The sequence below is a fragment of the Stegodyphus dumicola genome, chromosome 6, assembly GCF_044657685.1.
Source record: "Stegodyphus dumicola isolate Sdum_Otavi_A_Nest chromosome 6, ASM4465768v1".
Classification (NCBI taxonomy): Eukaryota; Metazoa; Arthropoda; class Arachnida; order Araneae; family Eresidae; genus Stegodyphus; species Stegodyphus dumicola.
This window is the reverse complement of record NC_140773.1, coordinates 93708423-93736260: the sequence shown is the minus strand read 5'-3', so window position 1 is coordinate 93736260 and position 27838 is coordinate 93708423. Positions and strand designations below refer to the sequence as shown.

Sequence of the window (27838 nt, the reverse complement as noted above, 5' to 3'; positions counted from 1 at the left end):
CTACGTTCTTGTGCAAAGATCCTTTGCGATGAATGACCTTAAAATTATAAGGTTGTAATGAGAGTGCCCAGCGCATCAATCTAGAGTTACATTTGGCGTTGGATTGTAGCCAGACCAAAGGATTATGATCAGTCTGAATCAAGAATTCTTGCTGACCGTCCAGATAAAAATGCAGTTTCTTGATAGCGTAGATGATAGCAGCGCACTCCTTTTCAGTAGTACAATAATTCTTTTCAAATTTAGTAAATTTTTTGCTTATATACAAGATAGGATGTTCACGTTGTTCATCATCTAATTGGCATAGTACTATACCCATGCCATTGTCTGAGGCATCGGTTTGTATAATAAACCTTTTATCAAAATCGGGAGCATACACAATTGGTTTCTTGCATAGCAACTCTTTTAAATTTTTAAAAGCTTTGTCACATATTTCAGACCATTGTATATTTCCTTTTTTTGTTACCCCTTTCAAAGCGTCCGTGAGGGGTGAGGCAATTTTCGGAAAATCTCGGTATGTACTGGCGATAATACCCTACTAGTCCTAAGAAAGCACGTACTTCTGTTTTGGTTTTAGGTGTAGGATACTCCTTTACAGCCAGGATCTTTACTTCATCCGGGGTTCGTTGTCCTTGTCCCACAACATGGCCTAGGTATCTCACTTGATCTTGTGCAAATTTACATTTTGATGGTTTTAGTCGTAAATTTGCTTTCTGTATTCTCTCTAGAACAGAAGTTAAGTTTTTAAGGTGCTCTTCCCAGTTTTCTGAGTAAATGGCAATGTCATCCAGGTATGGTACAGCGAAACCTTCGCATCCAGCCAGGACTTTAGTCATAACTTTGCTAAAAAAATATAGGGCATTTTTTAATCCAAAGGGTAAACGTAGAGGCCTGAAACTTCAAAACTAGTTACAAATGTTGCATATCTTTGGGCGCTTTCTGTTAACGGAAGTTGCCAGTAGCCTCTAGATAAATCTAATAGGGTAATATATTTTGCTTTTGCTACAGTTTCGATACGTTCTTCAATATTAGGCAAAGGATAGTATTCAGTTTTAGTAACAGCATTGAGTTTACGATAATCAAATCCTCTGGATATCAATCCTCTGGATATTCATCAAAGGCCGAGGATCCTTTGATGAAGATTCTATCAAAATCATGGGAGATGTATAGTCCGATTCTCCCGGCTCTATAATTTTAAGATCGAGCATTTTCTGTATTTCCCTTTTGAGAATTTCAGTCTGTCGGGGTGACAGTCTGTATGGCTTTATTTGTATTGGTTCGTTATTTAATAGCTCAATATCGTGACAAACCAAGTTTGTTAGTCCAGGATTATTTGAAAAACAACCAGAATATTTCCATAAAATCTTTCGTAAATCTTCTATTTGCTCGGATTTCAACCTTTTCTCGAGTTCATTCTCCTCTATGATGTCCGAAAAATTTAATATACTTGGATTGGAAGGTAAACGAGGAATGTCCATTTCTAAGTCTCCTTCCACTTCAGTTATCATATTAATCATTTCTGGTCTTTTGTAATATGGTTTAAGCATGTTAATGTGATATACTTGATTTGGCTCATTTTGTTCCTCGAAACTTACAATATAATTGGTTTCTGAAATTTTCTGCTCTATTTTTCCAGGTCCTTTCCACTGTACTTCTAGTTTATTTTGACGATTCGTTGATAAAACAAGAACTAAATCTCCTCTAGCAAATTCTCTTTTCACTGCGTTTCGATCGTACCATGTTTTCCTCCGTTGTTGAGCTTCTTTCATGTTTTCCACGGCAAGTTCTTGGCATTTCTTCATTCGATTAATAAGTTCGAAAACGTAACTGACAACATTATTACTTTCTTCAATCGGTTCTAACCACTGCTCATAAAGTAAAGTGACTGGCGTTCGTAGGTTTTTGCCATGAACTAATTCTGCTGGTGTAAAACCAGTGCTTTCGTATGTGACTGTTCTGAGAGCAAAAAGAACTGATGGTAGATAATTCTCCCAATCCGAAGTCGCTCCTATACATACGACTCTTAACACCCTTTTTAGCGTTCTATGGAATCGCTCAATGGGATTACTCTGCGGATGATACACAGAGCTTCTTACATGTTTAATGCCGAAACACTCCAAAAATTCCTCTGTCAAAGCATTGACGAAAGAGGTCCCCTGATTTGTTTGGATCACTTTTGGGAAACCCATACGACTGAAAATCTGTAAGAAAGCATCAATCACAGATAGCGAAGAAATGTCTGTCACCGCAACAGCCTCTGGATATTTCGACGACATACACAGAGCTGTAATAATATATTTTTTCCAGTCTTTGAAATAGGTAGCGGACCAACGGCATCGGCATTTATTTTAGTGAATATTTCTGAAATTACTGGTACTAATGTCATTGGAGCCTTCTTTTTGTCATTTCCTTTTCCAGCGCGCTGACAAGCATCACAGGTACTTACAAAATCTTCAGTTTCTTTGTAACACCTCGTCCAGTAAAAATATCTAGCAAGTCTGTCTTTGGTCTTTTTGACACCCAAATGACCAGAAGTTCCTTCGTCCACATCTTTATAATTGACGGCTTGAGGTTTTCAGGTATAACGACAAGCTGTCATTCAAAGCCCATTTTATCCGTCGTTTTTTTAACTAAAAGTTCTTTTCCTGTCAGACTATAGTTCTCATTTTTGATTGTACCTTCTTTAACTTCTTGGATGATTTTAGACAGTTCCTTATCAGCAAGCTGAAGTTGTGCAATTTCTCTTTTCTTTTGAGCTCTAGTAGAGACAGCATTAACCTGGTGAGGACAACTATCAGGTTCCTTTCCTTGTTTATTCAACTGTGCAAAAGTTCGATTGCCTAATAAATACCTTCCTTTGTCGAGTTCATTTCTAATAATGGCAGCCTTAGTTATTACTCGCCCAAGATCGCAATTTAGTTCGATCTCAGCCAATGGTAAACAGGTTGGATTCAAATCTAATGGCTGTTGCACCCACACATTTTCACCTGTCAGAATTTCCGGCGTGATGTATTTGCGACAAACTATATCAATACTAGCACCTGAATCCCTTAATATAGGAATTTTATGACCATTTACGTAACCCATACTAGTATAAGGTAATAGAAATTTATCCTCTGGTTTTGCACTAATTCTGTTAAGATTAGCAGGAGATTCAGTACTATTCTTAAGTTTTGGACATTGGGGTCTTAAATGTTGAGAGGACCCACACTGATAGCATTGTGGCGTTTTTCGTTTTTCATATTTATCATCTGGACGTGGACTTCTAGGTCTATGAAACCAGCTTTGCGATTTAAATCCTGATGACAATTTTTTTTCAGTTCTATTTTTATTATCTGAACTCAATTTACCTTGAGTTAGTGCATTGTATCTTTCTTTCTGCCGATCCACTACAGGCCTCTTTTGAAAGTTTCCGCAAACGTTTTCATAGGCATCAAGTTTTTCAGCTAATTTTTTTGATGAAATCATCTCTACCCATTCATCAAGAAAATGATCTCGAATTTCAGGAGGAACTCGACGTTTAAGTTGGTCAAGCACCATCAAATCTAGCAACTGATCAAAAGTCTTAACTCCTAGACCAGTCACCCATTCTTTGCAATAATTTTCTATTTCATAATTGAAATCCACCCATGTGGATTCGGTACTTTTTTGATGTTTCATAAATTTCTGCCTAAACTTTTCCGGGCTTAATTTAAACCGTCTTAACAATAAATTTTTCACGTGTTCATAGTCTTTAGCTTTATCGGAGGGTTCTCTAGCTATTAACTGGGTTACTTCGTAAGGAAGTAGTCCTAGTAAATGAGATACAAATTCTTCTTTATCAATTTTAGCCCATTCTGCTTGCCTTTCAAACAATAGCAAATATAGACTGATATTTCCTTTCTTGTCATCGAATTTCTGCATAAGGTGACGCAGCTCCGTTTTCGGCCGGATCTGTCCGGTATTTTGAGACTTTGTCTCTGCTTCAAGTCTTAATCTCTCTAATTCATACTGTTCGTTCCTTCTCCGCTCTTCTGCTTCTTCCTGTCTCCTACGTTCTTCTCTTTCCTCCCTCCCTTTCCGTTCTTCTCTTTCCTCCCTCGCTTTCCGTTCTTCTCTTTCCTCCCTCGCTTTCCGTTCTTCTCTTATTGTGTCTAAGACTCATTTGACGAATACCTCATCATAAACTCTACTTTCAACAATTTTCTGTTTTAAATCGACTATTTTCAAATCTGCAGTCACATGAACTCCCAGTTCAGCCGCGAGATTTTGCAAATCTTCCTTACGAGCTCTTCCCAAGTAAGACATTGTTTCTATGTTTAAAATTAACGAACACTGTGTTCTTTATACTTCCTCAAAATAGCTCAAATTAATTACTTTAATTAATTAATGCAGTCAGGAATCACGAAATTAAATGCACTCTGTTAAATACGTATACCTCAAAAATGAAATATTTAAATTATATGAAGTTCATTCTCTCTACCACATTAATGGTGACTAAAATAAGAATAACAACATAGAGCAATATATATATCTACTGTCTGGACAACTAAAATGAATATTAAAAATAATATCCAATACGGTAATAAAATAAGACAATTCAATATTAAAAGGAAGTAATAATCCGGTATCGCTAATATTGCGTTCAGTGATGAACTAATAACATAAAGCAATTCATTATTAACAGGAAGTAATAATCTGGTATCACTAATATTATGTTCAGTGATGAACTAATAAAATAAGACAATTCAATATCAACAGGAGTGATAACCTGGTATCACTAATATTGCGTTCAGTGATGAACTAATAAAATAAAAATACGCACGATTATTCGATCTTGGTCGGTGCCTCCAAAATAATTAAGACTGTGAAACTTCTTTGGCGAAATGAAGCAACTCCAATGATGGAACACAGCAATAACTTTTATTTAACACTCAAAAAAATGGCGACATACAAACAAGAAAAGAAAACATATTCTAACATTTAAAAATAAATTACATTCTTCGTGCGAGAGTCGCACGAGGCACTCGTGTCTGGTTTCAAATATTGCCATTCACAAATACCTTAATGTTCATCTATTTAAATTATTTAAACTACAAGATTTTAATATTATTTAAATCTGTTACAATTTAAAAGATGGCAAACTTCTTACCATTCTATGATTGTTTAACATTTTGATACATCTTTATTTATTTATTCTTTTTTATATACTGAAAGGTGTGTGAACCTCACTTCAAACTACATGATATTCTGAGAGAACTAAATTCTTTAATGAATAACGCGGAAAGATGGTAATTGTATCGCTTTTATATCCTCGTTTAAAAAATGCAGCAATTCCAAGGCTATTTCCTGATGATCTGCGTCATCTTAGTCCCATTGTTTCACCAGATCATAAAAGACTTAAAAGAGAAAGGCGCCTGAAAACGCTTTAGCACATAGCTTAGCTGAAAAGGAAGAGTATAAGAAAAAGCAAATGTTTTATAATTTAGATGAACTAAAAATTTGTTTTGATACTGTGATTTTACCAAATAATTGGATAGTAATACACAGGCCCATTCATACCATGATTCTTAATACCTCTAATGACAATTATCGAAGAATTCTGAAATCGTTAATTATTGATTGTATTATGAATATATCCGTAGCCATTAGAAATGTATCATTAAAATCATTGAAGCAAGACATAATTGCGTTAAAAATTAATAACCTTAAAGATATTTTAAGTATTTTAGAGAGAATTTTACATCACATGATTTCAACACACGCATTATAATTTTATGCAAAATTCTGAAAATTTTATTATTCCACATCCACGGACTAGGCGGACATTTTTTTTTCAAATTTTAATATGCATTCATACCTATTTTGACATATATAGCTGGATAATGCTTTTACAATATCCTAAAATCCTCAGATGTGATGTATGTAAATTCAATAATACTAATAAGGAGTTAGCTTATGAAATATTCACTCATGTGTTAAGGTTTTTGATAGTGGACTTATATATCCTCATCCTGATATTTTAAATGCTGTTACATGTAATTTTACTTTTGTTAAAAAACTTATTTCAGGTGAATATGAATAATTTTTTTTAATTTTCGGTTAATCTACGAGACACAGTGTTTAAAGTTACTTTAAATTTACTTCAGGAATTTTTTTTAGAACTGAATGACTGTCCCCAAACATTATGACCCTCAAATTATTTTGAAAAATATCATACAACCGTCAACAAATAGTTTTCTAAACAATTACTGCAAAATGTTGAATGATAATCTCTCAATAATCTAACTAAGCAACGGAGATTGAAAGCATTAAAAATAGATTATGTAGGTAGCAGAAATGTGATATACTTTACGAAATAAGAGAGTGAAACTAACCTATTTCTTCTTAATATTTCCAGACTTAACTTGTAATTTATCTTATTTAAATGAATATTTTCTTAAGAATGTGTATAATATGTTAAATAAAAAACGTGCTTTTTCTATTCTTGTGAAATCTTGGCCACCTCTTCCAAAATGCATGCACGCACACACACAAAAGCATTTGTATTAGTCAATTCTGACAGGAAAGTGCTAAAGCTGTAAGGTCTCGTACATATTATACGTTTTGTGTAAAATAAGGTATATTTATTGTAAACTAGAGAAATATTGATTTTTGAAGATACAATACTTGGTCAATTCAATGCATATTTATGGTAGAACTTAAGTGTTTTTTTATATTTTCATTTTATTATATGTTAAATTATGTCAAAACTAAAACGAAATGCTTTAGAAGAAAATTTCTAAAGATATAATTGTACATATACAGAGGAAAATACATGAAAAACTCTATCAAAAATAAACTAGAGAAAAAAAAAATAATATTTTCAATTATTCCCAGCTGTAAGCCCTCATACATTTATACTAAGTTATTTTTATTAAAGAGATTTACTGTAATAAGAAGCAAGTAACATCAAATTACTTAAATGAACTTTCACCCTCTTTTACCCACTGTAATTTTTAGTGTCATTTCCTGTTATTTCTAATTATAATTTTACTGGTCGAAAAAAATCATGCCAAAAAACAAAATCCTACTTAATGCATTTAGCACCCTAGTTGTGGCACTTTCTTTTAATAAAGATCTGAAATTATTTTGAAAATTTTAAATCTGACCTTAATACAAGAAATGCACTACATTAATTTTGATTTTTAATAGAAAAATACAAACAACTTGTTATTCCCTACAGTTCTAATTTGGTGTTTTAAATTTCTAATGATTATCCTGATAAAAGATTCCAGTAAGTACATATATTGTATAACTTCACATTTATCATTTGCTAAAAAATTCTTGGATAAGTTACAATGAAATGCGTTCACGAATATAAATTTACTAGCTGCAAGAAAATTACATATTAAGCAAAAGGATGTTACAAACAGTAAACTATTAGTATGAAACTTGAGAATTTTAAATTTCTAGCAAGTGTAAAGTTTGTTGAAATTTTTCTTTTTTATTATTGAGAAAGATGCAATTACATATTCTTCAAAAGTAATAATAATCTAATTAAAAGAGCTCAAATATGTGGAATATTTTGATACTTTATTTAAAATTACCATTGAATAAATATTGATAGACGCTAAAGAAATTGTATTTTTCAAATCATACGCTAGGTTTCTCATCTCTTAAAAAATTCAGTCCTACAGTGAAGTGAAAAAAGCTATAAAAAGCGGAAAATTACTAAACAAGTATGTGCAAATCTGTATTTAGGAGGAAAGAGAAAATGCTATTAAAAACTGATATTACAAAAATAAGACATATTTAAGATAAATATAGTGTTTTCTGGTTTTAATCAGCTGTACACTTGCCATTATGCATTATCATTTTTGCTTTTTATTAAAGAAGAGTATACTTAGTAAAATATATATTCTTTAAAAAGCAAACCAGCATCTACCAGATTTTAAATATATATTTATTAATACCATCTGAAGTATGTTAAATCTATTTCTTTACTATATCGTTATTATTTTAACTGTAACAATATTTAAGAAAAGTTAAGATACGTATTTGAAATTAAGAAATGCAGTCGATGAAAGGCAAATCATATATATATATATATGCATTTATTTATTTAAAACCAAACGATATAAGCCTTACGCAAAGAAAACAAAAGTCTTAAAGGAATAAGTGGTTTCATATGGCAACCATGCTTTGTGTAGACGAGTATATAGTGTCAGCCGTGCCGTGGCTTTGTACGTAGGGTGGTATTGCCATAAAACATATAGAATTGTTTTAGCAGAGCCTACAGATACAAATACGTTGATCATGTAAACCAGTTATTTTGAGAAGATGTTACAGATAACGATGTTGTCTTCAGTACTTCAGTGGAATCTGATGTAGTACAAGCAGTTTTGTCTGAGGAGCAAGAAATGCCACTAGAAGAAAGTTAGGAGGAAGATATCATTCTACACTCCAGGAAATGTTAAGTGCCTTAAGCATTACAGAAAGCTTTGTACATACTGAATCGAGAGCTAATTTTACGGCAGCTATAAGTACAGTTGGCCGTGAAGTTACCAGGCATTTTTGTTCTCGTGTGCGGCAAAGCAATATACAGAAATGTTTCCTCAAAGAATTATCTGTGAGTGCATTTTTCAAGCTCAGTACAATAATTAATATAGTGCTGCAGTGTTTTCTATGACGCTTTATTGTAGTCTTCATGTAACTATACACTGTAATTGGCTAATGTGTAGAAAATATTATTCCCCAAATAAAATTTGAGTTCATAGGTAACATACATTTTTTTAACATGAACTCTTGATTTATCGGTCGTTTGAGATTCGTCTTAATGACAGTTTACTCTAGTGGCTTGCTAGCATAGGGTTCTGACGGGAAATTAGACTGTTTACGTATAAATGAAAATACTAATAAACTCTAATGAATATCACATACGTCTAATGGATCGTAGTTTAAAGCTTTGGAAGTAAATTCATTAAAACATTTGTTTTTCGCGATTACGATTCTCCTATAATCATAAGGAAAGAGTGGTATTAGAGGATTTTGATTTGGATCTATAATCGTTTCTTCTCTGTCATAATTTTTAATTTTTATCATAGAGAAAAACCTGCTCATGGGCATATATTTTCTTTGGATAAGATGGGGGTTTTTTCAACAACAGAAATATAAATGAAAATATAAACGCAAATACATTAAAACTATTTTAATAACGTTGTATTTTTATTTCTTAAAATGCAGTGTTCCCAATATACAATAAAAATACAATTCAAAAAGAGAAAAAAAGGTAATATTTTCTTAACTGCAAATAAAATATAAATTATATTTGTTAATTAAATTAAAACTTTCTTTATAATACTATAAAACATAAATGCTTTCAAAAAACATTCTGAAAAGGAAGCTCAGTATATAAATCAGATTGAAGTATTTTACAAAGAAGATTTAGAAAACCAAATACACCTTATTAGTGTGAAGGTAATATGAAATTTCAGTTGATCCGAAATAAAGAGTAATTCAACTCTACTCGAAGAACGTCCAACTTACAGAATTTTTAGTCCATCTCTATCTGAACGAAGTCCTACTTGCTAAATTTTTAAACGAAAACATTCCATTTAACGTTAAGTTTTACTGCATTTTATCTGAGGATAGTATATATTTCTTTTTCTGACTGAAAATGTGAAACTCAATACTCGAAAGTTTGGAATTATTACTGCTGGAATAGTAGAAACTTCGTTGTTATTGTTTTGGAGCAGGTCTAAGCATACCTATGAGATTTGTTATTATTACAAAAAAAAAAAAAAAAAAAAAAAAAAAAAAAATCGGCAGCCTTAAAACTCAAGCGCGAATAAAGAAAGCTTCCTGGATTTAAAATTATTTTTAAAAATACCGTCAAGCAGTTTGAGATTGTCGTGTGTTTTCACCAAAGTCAGTTAATTTTCACAAGAGTAGAAAAGAAGGAAAATAAAATTCACCCTTACTCTGTAAATCATTACATCTTTCAGTCTTACAGAACTTCCTATTTAGGATTGCATTCAAAATTTAGAAAAAATGAAAGGTCATTTCCAAGAGCAAGCAAGGCATTCATTACGGAAAGCTATCATTACAAGAATAAAATATTTTATTTAGCGCGAGTTCAGTTTCATGTGCTTGTTTAATTGACAAGAGTTTTTAATTGCTTCAGAGTTTTAACCGTGCTCAAACGAAAATGTGTCTGCTCAATTAACGTCTTTTCGTAACTTAGGAATTCTTAGAATATACATTGCCTGTGCCTCTTCCTGAAATGCAGATTTCAGATAATAAAGAACTCACCAAAATTTTTCTTTTCATAATGAATAAAAGTAAACGGAATTCAGATCAACTATGCTTGGTATTATTCACCGAATGTCGTAAAGTCTAGTTTTATTCTGAATACATTTCTATCAATTTTAAGTGTTTTCATTATGAGTTATATCACGATTTTAGAAAATAAACGGTAATTCGTAACCATAGTATAGATGCAAGTGTGAGAACTGAAGAAATATTTCCTTGTAATGCATATGATAGAATTGGTGGTTTGACTATCGATGATTATGTATACAGACAAGAAAATTATATATCTTAAGAATTTTCAAACAAAAAATTATAAATTTGCATCGTTTATAAAGGGGTACCTAAATAAGTTTATTTGTCTTTATTAATAACCTTATTATTAATGTTTATTGTTATAATTAGCCCAAAGGGGCAATTAGCCCAAAAAGGCTATTAATTTCATTTTGGAATTTTCCATTGATTTACTATAAACGGCGAATCACTTTTCAAATTGTTGACACCAAATATTACAGCAATGTAATATAATTAAAAAATTAAATAATGAAGAATCTGCATAAATGTATGCATATTTTTTGCAATGCGATACAACAACGGTAATTGGAATTTGGAATTTTTCTGTTATCTATTTCATATTTAATAATACATTTATGAATTTTTTAAGACAATCAACGATTTCAAAGCGAGCAATGACAACACTGCACGGGGGAAAAAAACAATTTTTATCTTCAACGCGGGAGATTGTGTATCGGAAATTCTAAAGATATGCTCTTTTAAATATTTTGTGATATTGCTGCTGAAAGGAATTTTATGGTGTTTAAGTGCAAAGAATATGATATTTAATAAATAAAAGTAACACACAAAAAGTGAGAAAGCGTCCCTTTGGGCGTAATATAAAATCTGAAAGCTTTCAGATTTTTATTTTTTTTTATTTTTTACCTATTACTCTCATTTTGTTTTAATTTTGTATTTTCATTCTGAATCACAGAATACTTTAAAAAGAGAATGAATAAATGTTTGCTCATATATGTCAAGTTACGAAAACTTGTGTTTGAGAATTTTTTTTTTTAAATTGCCTACAGTAAACTGAATTTTAGGGTAAATATTTCAAGCAAATGTTTAACGTTTGGAATTGATTATGCTTTTTAGGTACTAGACTTAAAGTCCAAAAACGTTTTATCCTTTGGTATTAAGTGCTTAGGAAACTGTGTGTTCTAAAATTTCCTTATTGTTAATTAGTTATACAGTACAATTTTGTTTTAAGATTAACAATAGCTCTCACGAATCACGGTAAGAAAAGTCTCGAGATATGCCCTGGGGGGAGGGAGAATTTCAGATTTGAATTTTCGCTCTATAAACATATTCATTGTTACTTACAAATATCGTTTTGATAGTCATTTTACTTTACCGATGGCTTTTTTTATAAAATTTAAGACAAAAGATGTTGAGTACAAGGCATTTCTAAAAGATTGAACCAATTTATCTTTGGCTAAAATGTTATTTCTTAAAAAACACAAATCTTCCTTACATCAACATACGTTTAAGTGATAATCAGGTCCTGCCACAAGTATTTTACAACTAAGAAATACGATATTCAGTACCGACACAAATCTGTGCTAAATTTATTACGGTTTGACGAGTAAGAGCGTCGCTTACGTGGCACATCAATTTTCTTTTAGCCGCGGTTTACAGGAAATGATGTTTCGAGCCGTAGTTGAAATACTATTATGTGAATTTTACCACACTTAGAAAGCACGTAATGGAAATAAGCTTCCGATTCTCTGACGAATTGAATAATGATTTAGTAGCTCAGAATGACAACCAAAAAATTAAAAGATTTTAAATAAAAGGTATTATTGAATTTCTTTTTTGGAGTGTTTCCTTTTACTAAATAAGAAAGTATGTAATTATTATTTGCGGAATTTCGCTAGCTGCAGCTACGCTTCAAAGACGCATATATTTTTTTCTCTCCGCTTTTTTGAACATACTGACCAAGATGCTGATACCACTATTAAAGCTAGGAATAATAATTAAAGTAGGCAATTCATGCTTTAAACACCTTACCTGTTTTCCAAAAGAAAGTAGCTTTAAAAATAGTTACCGTTCACAGCTTCAAAACAAAGAATAATTAAACTGAACATTTTAATATTTTTCAGTGCTTTTGTATAAAACGAGTTCGTATAAACTTTGTGAGTAAACATTTGAAAAGAGGAAAAAATATCAAACAAATATTTGGAAACATTTTTACAGCTCTCAGCAGTAAAATATTTTAGCAGGTGAACTATCTGGAGCAAATAGTTCAGACCATACTTTCATCAATGCATTCCAAATATAAATAATATAACGAATATAAAAAAGTGTAGCAACACTTAAACATTTTGCAGACGTAAAAATTCTTTAACTGACTGCGACCACGTTAAACATATTCGCCTTTTCTAATATAAGGTAATTAAAATAAAAGGCAACTAACAGAACTAATGTGTGCAGCTGTCATGAAACTTTGTATGCAAGCTTTATGCAGTTTTTGTCATTGCAGCTTATAGTAACATATTTAACTGTTTCTTATATTGTATTACATCATTTTTATTACTTTAATGATTTAAAGAGAAAATTTTGAAATCTGATCCTGAAGGTTATAAACATATTTTAATACAAAAAGACGAGAAGAGGTACAAAACTTTTCAAAGGTGGGTGTTTACAAAGGCTACCCGAGATAAAATTCGAGATTTCCGCGAATCGTTTGTAGTAAAGAAAATCTTAGAAATATTTTGTTTCTAACAGGAATGTAAAACACACCTACGGGGAATAAAGAACTTGGAATCAGAACAGAGATACCTTTATATTTTTCAATCATAAAACTCGAATTACTGGAACTTGTTGTTTACGATAGCCAACACCAGAAAAGATAGCAATTTTAATTTATCAAGGATGTTTACTCGATAACTGAGGTTAAATCAAACTTGCTGTTCATCTCTCATTGAAAAACTGGAAGAAGCAGAAGACAGAAAAGTGAATTCCATCTTCTTGAAAAGGAAACCAACTTAGTTTGCTTTGTGACTGGGTTTTGAGAGAGAATAAGTAATTATTTTCTATGTACTGAAAATGCGTTAATTATTTTCTCCTAAAAATTATTTTGGGAGTATATTAAAGTGTTTTATTGACAAATATAGTCTAGCTGAAATTAATACTGCTAACACTGTTCTTTGAAATGGCTGAAATATTAACAAAATGACGTTTCATAAATTGCATTATATGTTATCAGGGATCTCGTATCATTTCTAAAATATAATCAAATAATAATTTCTAAAATATAGAATCAAACTATATATTTGTTGAATGAAGAAACTTTTCATGTTCAGCAGATCATCTAACAAACCTAAAATAATCTGGGCATCTGAACTTATTAACAGATAAAGTTTCATTAAACGTAATATTGATTGCGTTTGATTGCGTGAATGGGAAAACTAAACCTAATTTGAAAAAATATTCAATTTGTTTCTCTGTCAGCGGTCATACGTGTTCCATATGAGTACCAATTTCAGACTGGTAGTTTAAGACAGTCTGAATATCTAAGACGAATATCTAATTTGTTAAAAACAGAATCTAAAATTAAAACATTCAAGATATCGTGCAAATTAAAATTGAAAGAAAGTCTGATGCGGCCAGCACATAACCTCTCGCCAATTCCATGCTTTAAACAGCAACGAGATTTATCACATCAGGTTGATCGTTCGCAAACAAAATGAAGTTTGTTTTTCCAATAAATATAATACTGTTTTATACGAAATTCTGCATCATATTTTAATAGGTTTAATTAGCTACAAGTAAAACCTGTTTTTTTTTTTTTTAAATTTACACACCCAGAATGAAACGTTTGTCCCTTTATTTTTATCTATAACTTTTAAGAATGATGTGTCCTTCAATATTCGTATAACGTATTTTCTCCCTCCTTTCCGCATGTCTTATTGGTGTAACAGCAATGATTCCGGAGGTCGGGAGTTTGAATCTTGGCGAGGGTATTGCAGATTTCTTCAGTTTCCTGATATTAAAAATATTATAAAAGGCTTTACAATGGAGCCCAAACTAAAAATGTGGTGGGCGGTATTTTGTCACTTCCAGAATTTTGCTACTGGGTCCCCGCATCTCCAGTCGCCCTTTAAAAGGGGGAACTTGTATAACGTATTTTATCTTTCCTTGAAGTGATTCGACGCCAAATGCCGTTTCGAGACTAATAATCCTAAAGCCCTATGGATACGTTAGACAATACCAACACAGAACACAACTGAAGCTACAAGACAAGGTGACCTTCGAAAAAATAAAATTATAGTTTCGATAAATTTTGCTACTGGGTCCCCGCATCTCCAGTCGCCCTTTAAAAGGGGGAACTTGTATAACGTATTTTATCTTTCCTTCAAGTGATTCGACGCCAAATGCCGTTTCGAGACTAATAATCCTAAAGCCCTATGGATACGTTAGACAATACCAACACAGAACACAACTGAAGCTACAAGACAAGGTGACCTTCGAAAAAATAAAATTATAGTTTCGATAAATTTTGCTACTGGGTCCCCGCATCTCCAGTCGCCCTTTAAAAGGGGGAACTTGTATAACGTATTTTATCTTTCCTTCAAGTGATTCGACGCCAAATGCCGTTTCGAGACTAATAATCCTAAAGCCCTATGGATACGTTAGACAATACCAACACAGAACACAACTGAAGCTACAAGACAAGGTGACCTTCGAAAAAATAAAATTATAGTTTCGATAAATTTTGCTACTGGGTCCCCTCATCTCCAGTCGCCCTTTAAAAGGGGGAACTTGTATAACGTATTTTATCTTTCCTTCAAGTGATTCGACGCCAAATGCCGTTTCGAGACTAATAATCCTAAAGCCCTATGGATACGTTAGACAATACCAACACAGAACACAACTGAAGCTACAAGACAAGGTGACCTTCGAAAAAATAAAATTATAGTTTCGATAAATTTTGCTACTGGGTCCCCTCATCTCCAGTCGCCCTTTAAAAGGGGGAACTTGTATAACGTATTTTATCTTTCCTTCAAGTGATTCGACGCCAAATGCCGTTTCGAGACTAATAATCCTAAAGCCCTATGGATACGTTAGACAATACCAACACAGAACACAACTGAAGCTACAAGACAAGGTGACCTTCGAAAAAATAAAATTATAGTTTCGATAAATTTTGCTACTGGGTCCCCTCATCTCCAGTCGCCCTTTAAAAGGGGGAACTTGTATAACGTATTTTATCTTTCCTTCAAGTGATTCGACGCCAAATGCCGTTTCGAGACTAATAATCCTAAAGCCCTATGGATACGTTAGACAATACCAACACAGAACACAACTGAAGCTACAAGACAAGGTGACCTTCGAAAAAATAAAATTATAGTTTCGATAAATTTTGCTACTGGGTCCCCGCATCTCCAGTCGCCCTTTAAAAGGGGGAACTTGTATAACGTATTTTATCTTTCCTTCAAGTGATTCGACGCCAAATGCCGTTTCGAGACTAATAATCCTAAAGCCCTATGGATACGTTAGACAATACCAACACAGAACACAACTGAAGCTACAAGACAAGGTGACCTTCGAAAAAATAAAATTATAGTTTCGATAAATTTTGCTACTGGGTCCCCGCATCTCCAGTCGCCCTTTAAAAGGGGGAACTTGTATAACGTATTTTATCTTTCCTTCAAGTGATTCGACGCCAAATGCCGTTTCGAGACTAATAATCCTAAAGCCCTATGGATACGTTAGACAATACCAACACAGAACACAACTGAAGCTACAAGACAAGGTGACCTTCGAAAAAATAAAATTATAGTTTCGATAAATTTTGCTACTGGGTCCCTTCATCTCCAGTCGCCCTTTAAAAGGGGGAACTTGTATAACGTATTTTATCTTTCCTTCAAGTGATTCGACGCCAAATGCCGTTTCGAGACTAATAATCCTAAAGCCCTATGGATACGTTAGACAATACCAACACAGAACACAACTGAAGCTACAAGACAAGGTGACCTTCGAAAAAATAAAATTATAGTTTCGATAAATTTTGCTACTGGGTCCCCTCATCTCCAGTCGCCCTTTAAAAGGGGGAACTTGTATAACGTATTTTATCTTTCCTTCAAGTGATTCGACGCCAAATGCCGTTTCGAGACTAATAATCCTAAAGCCCTATGGATACGTTAGACAATACCAACACAGAACACAACTGAAGCTACAAGACAAGGTGACCTTCGAAAAAATAAAATTATAGTTTCGATAAATTTTGCTACTGGGTCCCCGCATCTCCAGTCGCCCTTTAAAAGGGGGAACTTGTATAACGTATTTTATCTTTCCTTCAAGTGATTCGACGCCAAATGCCGTTTCGAGACTAATAATCCTAAAGCCCTATGGATACGTTAGACAATACCAACACAGAACACAACTGAAGCTACAAGACAAGGTGACCTTCGAAAAAATAAAATTATAGTTTCGATAAATTTTGCTACTGGGTCCCCGCATCTCCAGTCGCCCATTAAAAGGGGGAACTTGTATAACGTATTTTATCTTTCCTTCAAGTGATTCGACGCCAAATGCCGTTTCGAGACTAATAATCCTAAAGCCCTATGGATACGTTAGACAATACCAACACAGAACACAACTGAAGCTACAAGACAAGGTGACCTTCGAAAAAATAAAATTATAGTTTCGATAAATTTTGCTACTGGGTCCCCGCATCTCCAGTCGCCCTTTAAAAGGGGGAACTTGTATAACGTATTTTATCTTTCCTTCAAGTGATTCGACGCCAAATGCCGTTTCGAGACTAATAATCCTAAAGCCCTATGGATACGTTAGACAATACCAACACAGAACACAACTGAAGCTACAAGACAAGGTGACCTTCGAAAAAATAAAATTATAGTTTCGATAAATTCTTTAAAGCATGAATGCACATCAAAAATGCATTCCAAATTATTAAAAAAATTACTCCGTGTGAAACATCTTCCAAAAAGGTTACTTAAACATCGAAATAAACATTGTTGTTATAATTAGGTTATGGAATGTCAAACCGCTTTCGAGAAATTAAAAGACTGTTTTATTTAGTTAAAAGACAGCTTAATTTCAGTGTCCCTTTTAAACATTAACGCATAGTTTACTTTGCTTGTCAATGGATGATTTCGGTATTAAGTAGACAAACACTGCTATGAAATTTTAAATTAAAGTTCTAACACGATGTTAGATGTAGTTATTGATCAATGAATAAGTGTAAAGATATACAAGTATTATTTAAAAGAGTACATAAGCAAATATCTCAAATTCTTTCTCCAAATACATAGAATTCGCTTTTGAGAAATTTAAAGATGGCTTAATTTCAGTTTCCATTTTAAGCATTAACGCTTAGTTTACTTTTCTTGTTAATGGATGACTTCAGGATTAAGGAGACAAGCATTGCTATAAAAGTTTAAATTAACATTCTAACATGTGGTTATTGATAAATGAATAAATGTGGAGATGTATAAGTATTATGTAGAAAGTACATAAGTAAATATCTGAAATTTTCTCTCTCTCATTCTATATATCTATAGATCAACAAAAGATTAATTTTTAAAACATTTGAAGAAAAGCTGTACAGAAAATAGCAGATATATATACAGATGTGTGCAGCTAAAGATATATAATGGTACAAATATACATATATACACACACAGTATCACAAAATTTTTAAAACGACAAAGAATAAAGCCAATGTTATTTTTGCGCAAAATGGTGCTGAAAGCTTATTCAATTACAGAAAAAAAGTAAGAAATTTAGAACCTAATGCACAAAAACATGAAGAGAGAAAATCAAATAATTTGGAATATCAGCATCTCTAAAATAAAACAGGCAAATCGACAACCTTCTATTCGGCTTAGATTTTGTAAAATCCCAATCGATTTCGAGGGTAAAACGGTTCCCCTTCATCAGGAGCACAAAATTCTGCAAATGCGAGAAAGAAATTATTGGAATTCTACAAAATCTACGCGGAATACAAGGTTGTCGATTTGGGTGTTTTATTTTCCACGTCGGCGTGTTTCTCTTTCGTCTTGAGCTCTAAAATAGTTTTTTCAAATAAAATTTTTAATCAAATTACCAGAATTTTAAATGTGTGCCCAGAAAATGAACAACAAGAGCAAGAATTTCTTTTTCTCGCTAAAATTTTACAAGAACATTAAATTCCAATTAACTTCATTAAGAGTTTATTTAAAAAAGCTGGAGTGGTCTGCACCCTATAAAATTATTTAATGTAATGATATTTTTCTCTGAAAGCTCAAATAAGAGAAGGATAAAGAATGATGTTTTAGAGAATTTTATAGTGTAATTTGTATTTATATATATCTATATATTACTGTGCGTTTTTCTTGCCTATTCTTTAAAAGAGGACCTATTTTAAGTCATTGTGATAAGCCCATGATGTGAGATTTTAATCTTTTCAAACATTTGTTTCTTTTTTCGCTTTTCACACTTTCATTAAAACATTTTAAAACCTAAAAAAAGAAAACTCACATTTTGTCAGATTTCAAATTTTGTCATTGGCCAAAATTGTTTTGCCATTGGCACCTTTAGCCATTCGAATTAAGTTCGAAAGTTAAGGAGTTCGAAATTAAGGTTCTTTGTTAATTATTGTTACATATTTAGTAATTTCCTTTTTATTTTGAATTTATATTTGAAATTTAATTCAATATTATATGTATATTTTTCTTCTACCTTTACGGATGTTGAATTTATTTCAAATGGAATTATTTTTGTACATTCCATATGATAGGAAATCTGTTGCGTCGGGAAGGCGTTACAAATTTTCGGATGAACTAATATAATTAAATTATTTATGATAGTTCATAAGCTAATTTTGGAAGAACAGAAACGCAACAGTTTTCCTTGCAAAAGGGATTCATTTAAATCTGATCTACGTCCTCTTGATAACGTTGAATCAGATTTTGATTGAATTTTTCTTCCAATTTTTGTACTTTTGTATTTTTATATTTTTCATTTGTTTCAGGAATCCTGCTTTGAAAACATTTGTTGGTGTTTTCGATTGGGAAATTTTGGGGCTTTACTGGTTTTGAATTTATTTCCTCAGGTCTTTGTGAATTAGGTTCTAAATGTCTTACATTTTTGTCTCTAATTGTGTATATATACATTTGTAAAAAATAGCTTAAGTTATATATATTTATATATAGAGAGATGCAAATATATATTATCAATATAGGTATGGTTATAGCTATAGAAGGTAGAGATATATTTGTAAAAATAATTAATAATTAATAGTTATTATTAATCCTGTGCAAAATGTTGCGAAATTAATTAAATAATGAAGTTAAATTAATATCCTTCTATAATGGTAAACATATTAACAGGAAAACACAAAATAATGTAATATATTCCCAAAACGTTTAAAATCGAAACTGAAATAAAAGTAAATTAATACATATCAAAACAAAGTTCACGCAATAATAATAACAATTAAAAATCCTTTGCTCTTTGTCAAGAAGCAGCGAAAGACTTTTTCTTAGAGCCACGTTTCTGAATTATGTCTGAATAAAAACAAGACTGAATAGAAAAATTAAATTAAAAAAATACTTTAAAGTAATAAACTTAAGTAAATGAGAATATGTTAATACGATATGAGAAGATCTTAAAAAACTTTAAAAAAAATTATATTATGATAAAATTTGATGTTCGAATTCATTCAGCAAGATTAGCACCGATTAGACTTGAATCAGTAATACAAAATACAAAAAAAGGAAAAATCACTTTTGGATTATGCCATTTTGTTTTCAATTTATTAGTTTAAAAAATATTATTGAATTTTTCTCCTAAGAATTTTTCATTTTACTTCCTTGTACGAAGTAAAAAAAAAGTATTGTGATCACGAACAGTTTCAGGCAGCATATTTCAACGAAATTATCCATTTTGACTGCTATCAAATGCAATTTAATGATGTTTTTGCGTGACATTTGTACGTAAGGACAGAATAAATAATGTTTTTCCTCTCCAAAAATTATAAAACTGCTTTAAAATGAATTCTAAAGAGAATTTTTCGTGGCGTCTGTATCAACGTATCTCGCATAACTCAAAAACGAGCAGCCTCAGAACGTTGAAATGTTGTACATAGGACTACTATAACATGTAGATGTGCATCTCGTATTTTGGTTGCAATCGGCCGCACCAAACATATACAAATATATTAATATATAATCCACTCTGTTACCACGCTCAGTGATCTCAGTTTCTTTACTCTTATATGTTTGTAAATTGTGCATTTTTTTGCTTTAAAAATGATTGAATTATGTTGTTCTTATCTTTCGGTTAAGGTTTTTATGCCTTTAGAAAATCTGCAAGCAATATTTGTAGAATTATTAACAATTTAAAAGCTGTTTAAGTGCGTTTAAGCCTAATTTTTAAATAACATGGCGGACATATTTGCTTACATTTGAAACAACAGAATATTAAATTTATTGCCAATCTGCAGAGACTAAGCTTCGCAACAACAAAGATAACGCCTTAATTTATTATTGCGAACTAAATCATGCTTAATCCTTTCTGGAATTCTTTCGAAGAAGTAAGTGTCTAAGATTTACTTCGTAATTTTTAATACATATGTTTTGAGTTTTTATGTATTTTTGTCTTGTTGTGAAGTGAGAACTGAATTAATAGAATGAGAAATACTGAATCGTCTGTGAAAAACTGTTTCTTTCTGTTTTGTTTGCTTTCTTTCATACATCATTCTAGATTTATTATAATATTTGAATAGAACATGTGGCATCGATTAGATAATTCTTCAAATGATGTAAATTTTGTGTATTCTGAGTTATAATATGAACGAAATATAATATTGTTAAGTGAACCTAGCGCCAGAGTGTCGCTATCGTAAACAAGTATACTGAATTTTAAAGAGTGCATTTATTCTATTGCGGTATATGCGCTATCGAAGAAGTAGACTTAATTTAATCCAATAAGCTTAAATTAAATGCAAGAAAAAATGCGTATAATTTAATATTCCGTACAAGGAAGTCATTTGGTGTACACATGAGATTTTTTTATATTGTGTATCTGATTTCGAATCAGTCGAGAACTGTAGGCTTGATGACCATTTTATTTTTGCTCTTCAGCTACATTCAATTTACAAGGGATTTATGCCGTGTTTGGTCCCTCTGTGTTTGTTTTGCTTTTTAATTATTTCCCTTTGATCTCGACTGAAATTTTATTTAAGAATTTCACATTTAACAATTCACAAATGTAGCATTTCAGCGTTTTTTTTTTTTTTTTCTGTTCTGTGTTTTTGGATTCTGCATTTGTCTTTTCCGTTGGTGACTTTATAGAGTATGTCCTTATCCTTTCCGAATGCCTTCTCGCTGTAACTGGAAGAACGCTGAACGCGTAATTTGCAGGCCCGGAGTTTCAATCTCGCTGAGGGAATTGTGGATTTCTTCAGTTTCCTGATATCAAAAAAATTCTACAAGACAAGCGACGCTCGAACTAAATGGAACTGAACGATTCTGAACGAAGGGCACTGAACGAAGGTCGACTGGAGACTAGAAGACGCAATCACCATTGACGAACTGCAGTGACGAACCGCCCTTTAAAAGAGGAAGTATATAAGGCATTCTCTCATTTCTTTTCCCGTGTCCTAGTGGTGTGAGTGAAAACATGTTCTGCCCTTCTCTGGGAGGTCTGGAGTTCGAATCCCGGGCAGGGCCCTTTGCCCATTTTTCATTCTTTTGCATCGATGAAACCTAATGACTTACGCAAGGTAGCATTTTGTTTTTCGAAAAAAAAAATCTAGACTTTAAATTAAATAATTCCCACTTATTTTCAAAATTTTTACTTTCAGTCTTTTTAGCATATTGCATAACTATTTCGAGTTACGTCAGAGTAACTTATATATAGATAAACGAATTTAAATAATATCAAATGCTAAACTTATTGAAAGAGTTTTTTAAAGTCTTTCTATTTTGTATTGATGCACGCTGATCTACTTAATCTTTATTACTTTAAAATAATTCTTATAAGATTAATTTTTCTTTTATTTTTCATTCAGATATAATTCACAAACATCCCTTTGTAGAAAATTCTTTTGGCTGCTTCTTGTCAAAGACCAAAGAATTTTCAACTATTAACTAATATTGTGAGAGTTTTGTTTTATTTGGTATAATTTATTGTTATTTCTGTTTTTGTTTAAAAGTGTTTGGAATATATTACATTATTTAAAGTTTTCTTGTTATTACGTTAATTACTACAGAAAATTATTAATTCTGCGCAATTTATGCATTTCCTGATTTTAATTTATATTTAAAGATATTTTGTAAAATTATCATTTAAATTAACTAGTTTTTATGATTTTGGTCTCTACTAAAAGTTCTGTTTTATGCATTGCTCACCTGAATGCAAATGAGTTAATCAGGATTTAAAGTGAGGTTTTTAGATTTTGGCTTGGTTTGGTTTATGGGAGTATGGCAAAGCCTCGAGAGCTATCTGCCTAAAGGAAGGGATGCATTCTTTCCAAAGGAAAATGGATCTTTTACACATTACATATGATAAAACAACAAAAACGCTCATGCAGCCAGCCGCTTCTCGGGATTCGAATCACAGACCGAACTACCAGTGTTCAGCGACTTTACCACTCGGCCGTTGGTGGGCGTTTTTGGATTTTGAGAAACAGCGTGTTTCTGGCTTTGTATGCACTCTGTGTGTTAGTTTCCTGCCAGCTTTAAGAGTTTTCATTATTTAGCTTTTCTTCTATCACTGCCGACATTTAATTCCTGTCTCTCCGAGAAAACTTAATGAGTCAGCTTTTAGTAATATTTAATGGGGTAATACTTGATTATTGCTTAACGTTTAACTTAATTTTCATTGTTCTATTTACAGTCTGTAGTTGCATCACAGACGTCTGTGGCTGAAATTGGTGCACAAGAAACTGCGTTTATGTTCTAGGTTATAAATGAAAAGGTTATTTAAAACTTTTTAGTTACTTCAAATATAGTTATAACTCGCTTTACATCTGTTAGAGTAATTGGACTAGTTAATATTATCAAATCAAGCCAAACCCAAGAATTTTAAAGCGAAACCCAAGAATTAAAAAGTTAAAAATGTTCATATATGAGATTAAATTAAGAGCTCAAGATAGATTTTTAAGAAATAAGATTTACATACAATTGCTGTATTACGTCTTTAAAAAATCTGCTTCGGAAAATGTCCTATTATTAGTAAGTTGCATGTCGAATTTAATTTACAAAAAAATTAATACTAACCGACTGATACCGGACAAAATATGTGAATTTTATAACATTACGGTGGAATATGCCATACAGATAAGATGACGAAAAAATAAGTATGTGGTTTAATGTAAAATGCAATTTGTTTGAATTTTCATTATCTCGAGAAGCGCCGGATATACACAGAAATCCCGAATAAATTAAAACTGACCTTGCGACATATTTTATACTTTTCCCATTCATGTTTTGAATACTATGATAACTATGATACGTAGGATAAAGAAAAGGAAAAACGATATTTTCGCGATCAAATTTTACAAGATTTGTGAAAGGACTATTAAAAGATGCAATTTTCATCAGCGTGTTAAAAAATTATTTTCCGTATTCAAGCACTTATCTTCTGTATACAAATATTACAATATTGAATTGAAAGTATTTCTAGTAAATCTAGAAACTTCTAGAAATTTTGGTAAGAAATCCATCACACAGGCGAAAATGAGTTATTAAATTTTACTTACTAAAGGTAATTTATTGCATTTAAAAGAACCATATTTTACTCATCATAAGTTTTATAGAATAAATGAGATCGTCACATCAAGTAACATGCTATTATACCAAAGTTTGTTCAATTAAAGTTATACACTTTCTTACATCTAGATTAATACGTAATGCTCATTCTTAATTAGACTTATTTTCTAGCAATGTTTAAGTTAGTGTAATAAGAAAAATTATATACACATCTAAAATGTAACAAATATCATTTATATGATATATGTTTTAAAAAACAAAGCATCAGAGAAAATTTTAAAGGCATTGAATTCAAGCATAAAAGAAAACAAAAATGAAACGAGCGAGAAGCTTCCTTTAAATTAATTAATTACCTTATTCTTCGAGTCCAAACCTTCCGCAAATAAACTCATCTATTTAAAGTATGATAATATTTATTAGATCGTCACATGTAAACTTTTCAGTGATTTTGGATTCACTACTGATTCACAGAAAAATGAATATCTTATGGCTGAAAGAGAGATAAACTTGTGATGGAATAAGAATCTATATGAACTCCTGGGTGATTATAGATATATATTCGGTTTTTGATAAAGCGGAGATATTTTTACAAAAATGTTCTTTGAATAGAAATTGCTTTTAACATTTAATTATGTTATTCTGAATAGTTTTATAATTTTTTTAAATACTATAATTTAGAGTATTTTTCAAACTGCGTAATATTTAATATGTAAAACATATTTTATTTAAATAACATTTAAAAATAAGACTGCAATAAATTTTAGTTCACGATGTATAACTCTTATTAAATGTATCATAGCATGAAGAAAAGAGATTACAAAATTATTTTCTATATTAAAAATGTTTTTTTAGTTGAATTTAAATAAAATAATAAGGATTATGTATGGAAATTCGGAAACACTTTTTATGACTTCACTAAATCATAAAAATAAATGACCAGCTTTCCCGAATGTTTCTTTTGAAGATCTTATTTTTGACAAAATCTGTCTTGTTAGTAAATTGGAGATGCAAATAAAGAAACATGAAACTAAAAATGAGATCATTTTAAAGGGCATGAAAAATATAGAAAACATTTAAATTATCTGCTTAAAATGTAAACAAAGCAACTGTGCAGAGCATATTTTTTATCAAAATACGCTTCTAATTTATGAATCTGCATTATTGCCATTCCAGTTTGCAACGACTTTATTGACTCATGTGTAGTGCAATGAATATTCATTTCCTTAATAAGTATAACTTTTACATGAAGTGAAATACAGTATATTTTTCAGAAATATCATAATTTGAACATATATCAATCAAAGTAGACGTATAAATAAAAAATATGATTTTCTTATTCATGTCCTATTATTTCATCCAATTTTTATTTAAGTTAACAATTTTAATCAGTTTCTGTTATTGTATATTCACTGTATTTCTAGTTACTTTGTGATGCCATTTTATTGTTTATCCTTATTTAATTTAGTGTTCTTGCATATATATCCTTCATGAACCTTCATAATTTTATCATGATTTCTAACAAAGCGTTCGACTGAAATAGAAATTCTTTTGTCAAAGGAAAACAAATATTTTATTACCAGAGCAGCAAATGCTCTTTTTTCTTTGCAATGGCTGATATTTAATATTTACTAAAGAATTCAGTCGTATGACTCTACTCTACTCCAACACCTGCGTGTTCTCGGAGTTGGCTTCTTCGAATGGTGCTTAATCAAATTGTCGCTTACAGTGTTTTGCATAATATCAGTATTATACATAAATAAAACTTTCTTTAGATATAATTACAATCTTAGGAATATGAAGTATCTCAAAAGCTGCAAGGAATGGGAAATACGATATAATGCTCAGACTTGTTTCTGCGCCACAAACGGATGAAAATTTGATGTCGAAAAAGCTGGGATCGTTATGCTAGAGGACTAAAGAGTTTGAACGAATGAAGTTTTATTCCCCCTAAGACTTTTGAATCAACTAAGGTTGAAAAACGAGTTTTATAAAATATTTATGGTGTCTTATAGTTTCTATATTCCAGTAGTGTAAATTTTGATGAAGTATTGCAATAACCATTCGTAATTGACAAATAAAGCTGCATTATCGCTTCTTGGGGCAGTTTCAGATTAGGATTCATAGAGCATATTTATTATTTACGAATGCCATAAGGAGTCAAATCCAAAATTTTTCAATTGCACCATTTACGTTTGGAATTCTGCAGCTCAAAAGTTCAGTATAATATATATATATATAGAGAGAGAGAGAGATAGATATATATTATGAATTAATTTAAAATTCTGGATTACACCTTAATAGGATATGTTACTGTGTTTGCTTGAAAAATTTCATTGGCGATTATGTTTATAGTCGAACAAATGTTAAACCACCATTTTCTCTTTTAGCAACATTATTTAGGGCAAACTTGCTCTAGTTCTACTTTTTGTTTGAAAGGCTATTTTTAAACTTTTTTTTTTTTTTTGCTTTTTATGTGTCTGTGTATGTGTGTGTTCAGTAACAGATTCATCTTTTCATTGCGTTTAAAGCTGTAATATTTAAGTAATTTGTGATAACGTACCGCTTTTCTTGAAATTAATAGCATATTCCTCCAGGGCAAAATTCACTTTCTATAGCAGTGACATTTAGGATCGAAATGAAACTTGATGATGACGATACCTTCGGCTTTCAGATTTTGAGAGAAAAGAAAAATCTTGGCCATTGCATTGGAATCTAGTTGAGAATTTAGTGAAAGCTGCTTTCTTTCAGCTTGACCAGCGCTTTGGTGACAAGTACCAGACTTAAATATTTTAACGCGATAACTAATTTTGAAGACGCTAAATAACTTGTGAATTGAGACCTGGCGCCATCAGTTTTTTTCTTGGCATCTCTGATGATCAGCAGTATGAGCTTTATAGCTTGTAATATTTTGTAATATTTTCATGTTGCTTCCTTAAAAGTCCATAAAAGTCTTTTCCACCTTCTATGGGAGGAACCTCCATTTCAACCGGCAGCTTCACATTAGAAGCGATTTTCTTTTACAAGCGCGTCTGGAGCTCATGTTATGGTGGAAGATTTTGGTGGATTTTCATATGTTGAGATAACATGTTTTGCATTTAGGAGTTTCTGCTCTCTGAGAAGTTTTGAATATACTTTATGTAATCCTTGATTGTAGCTATCGCTACAGTGTAGTGTTTGTGTTCACATTTGAAGCTGAAGGTGTGATTAGTGTCCTCTTTTTTCATATCAGCAGTCGTATTCGTGAGACATTGTTATAGCGCCTACTAGATTCATGTAATTATGAATAATTATGAATTTAGCTGTAGGTATAAGAGAATTCTAATAGCAAGGAAACGGTGAATATTGAAGTGCGAAACATTAATAAAACTCAAAATTGTTTAGCAGTATTAAACGTTGATATGGCTGGAAGTTATTTTGTATCAAATAGAATAAAAGTCAAGATTTGGTGAACCTTCAATAACTTTATAAACCGTTAAGGCACGATAATAGCATTCTAAAGGAGAGACTTTTATCAGAACAAGCAATTACATGAATAAGCAGCTAAGCTACTGTTAACTTGATTTGGTAATCAAAATTAGAACAAAACCTGACATAGATACACGTACGGAAACGTTCTTAAGGTATGCAGGCCTACTATAAAGTTATAAATTGAGAATTCTATAAATTATTGCATCACAAAAGAACTTAAAGCCATATGAAATAGAGAAGAATTTTAGCCACAATTTATTCCCGTTAAATTCCAATTGAGCAAATTAATTTTCGAAATTGTTAAATAATTAAATAAGGTTGTAAAG

The 27838-nt window shown here is 31.5% G+C and overlaps 1 protein-coding gene across 1 annotated transcript in view; it reads left to right on the top strand.

The window, feature by feature from the left end:
* LOC118186810 (zinc finger BED domain-containing protein 5-like) overlaps positions 1-19367 on the top strand; it is a 29122-nt gene extending 9755 nt beyond the window's left edge. Inside the window, exon 3 of the mRNA XM_085819673.1 lies at positions 19301-19367. Within this exon, the coding sequence (XP_085675799.1) occupies positions 19301-19367 (67 nt within the window). The remainder of the gene's footprint in view (positions 1-19300) is intronic.
* The last annotated feature ends 8471 nt before the right edge of the window (positions 19368-27838 follow it).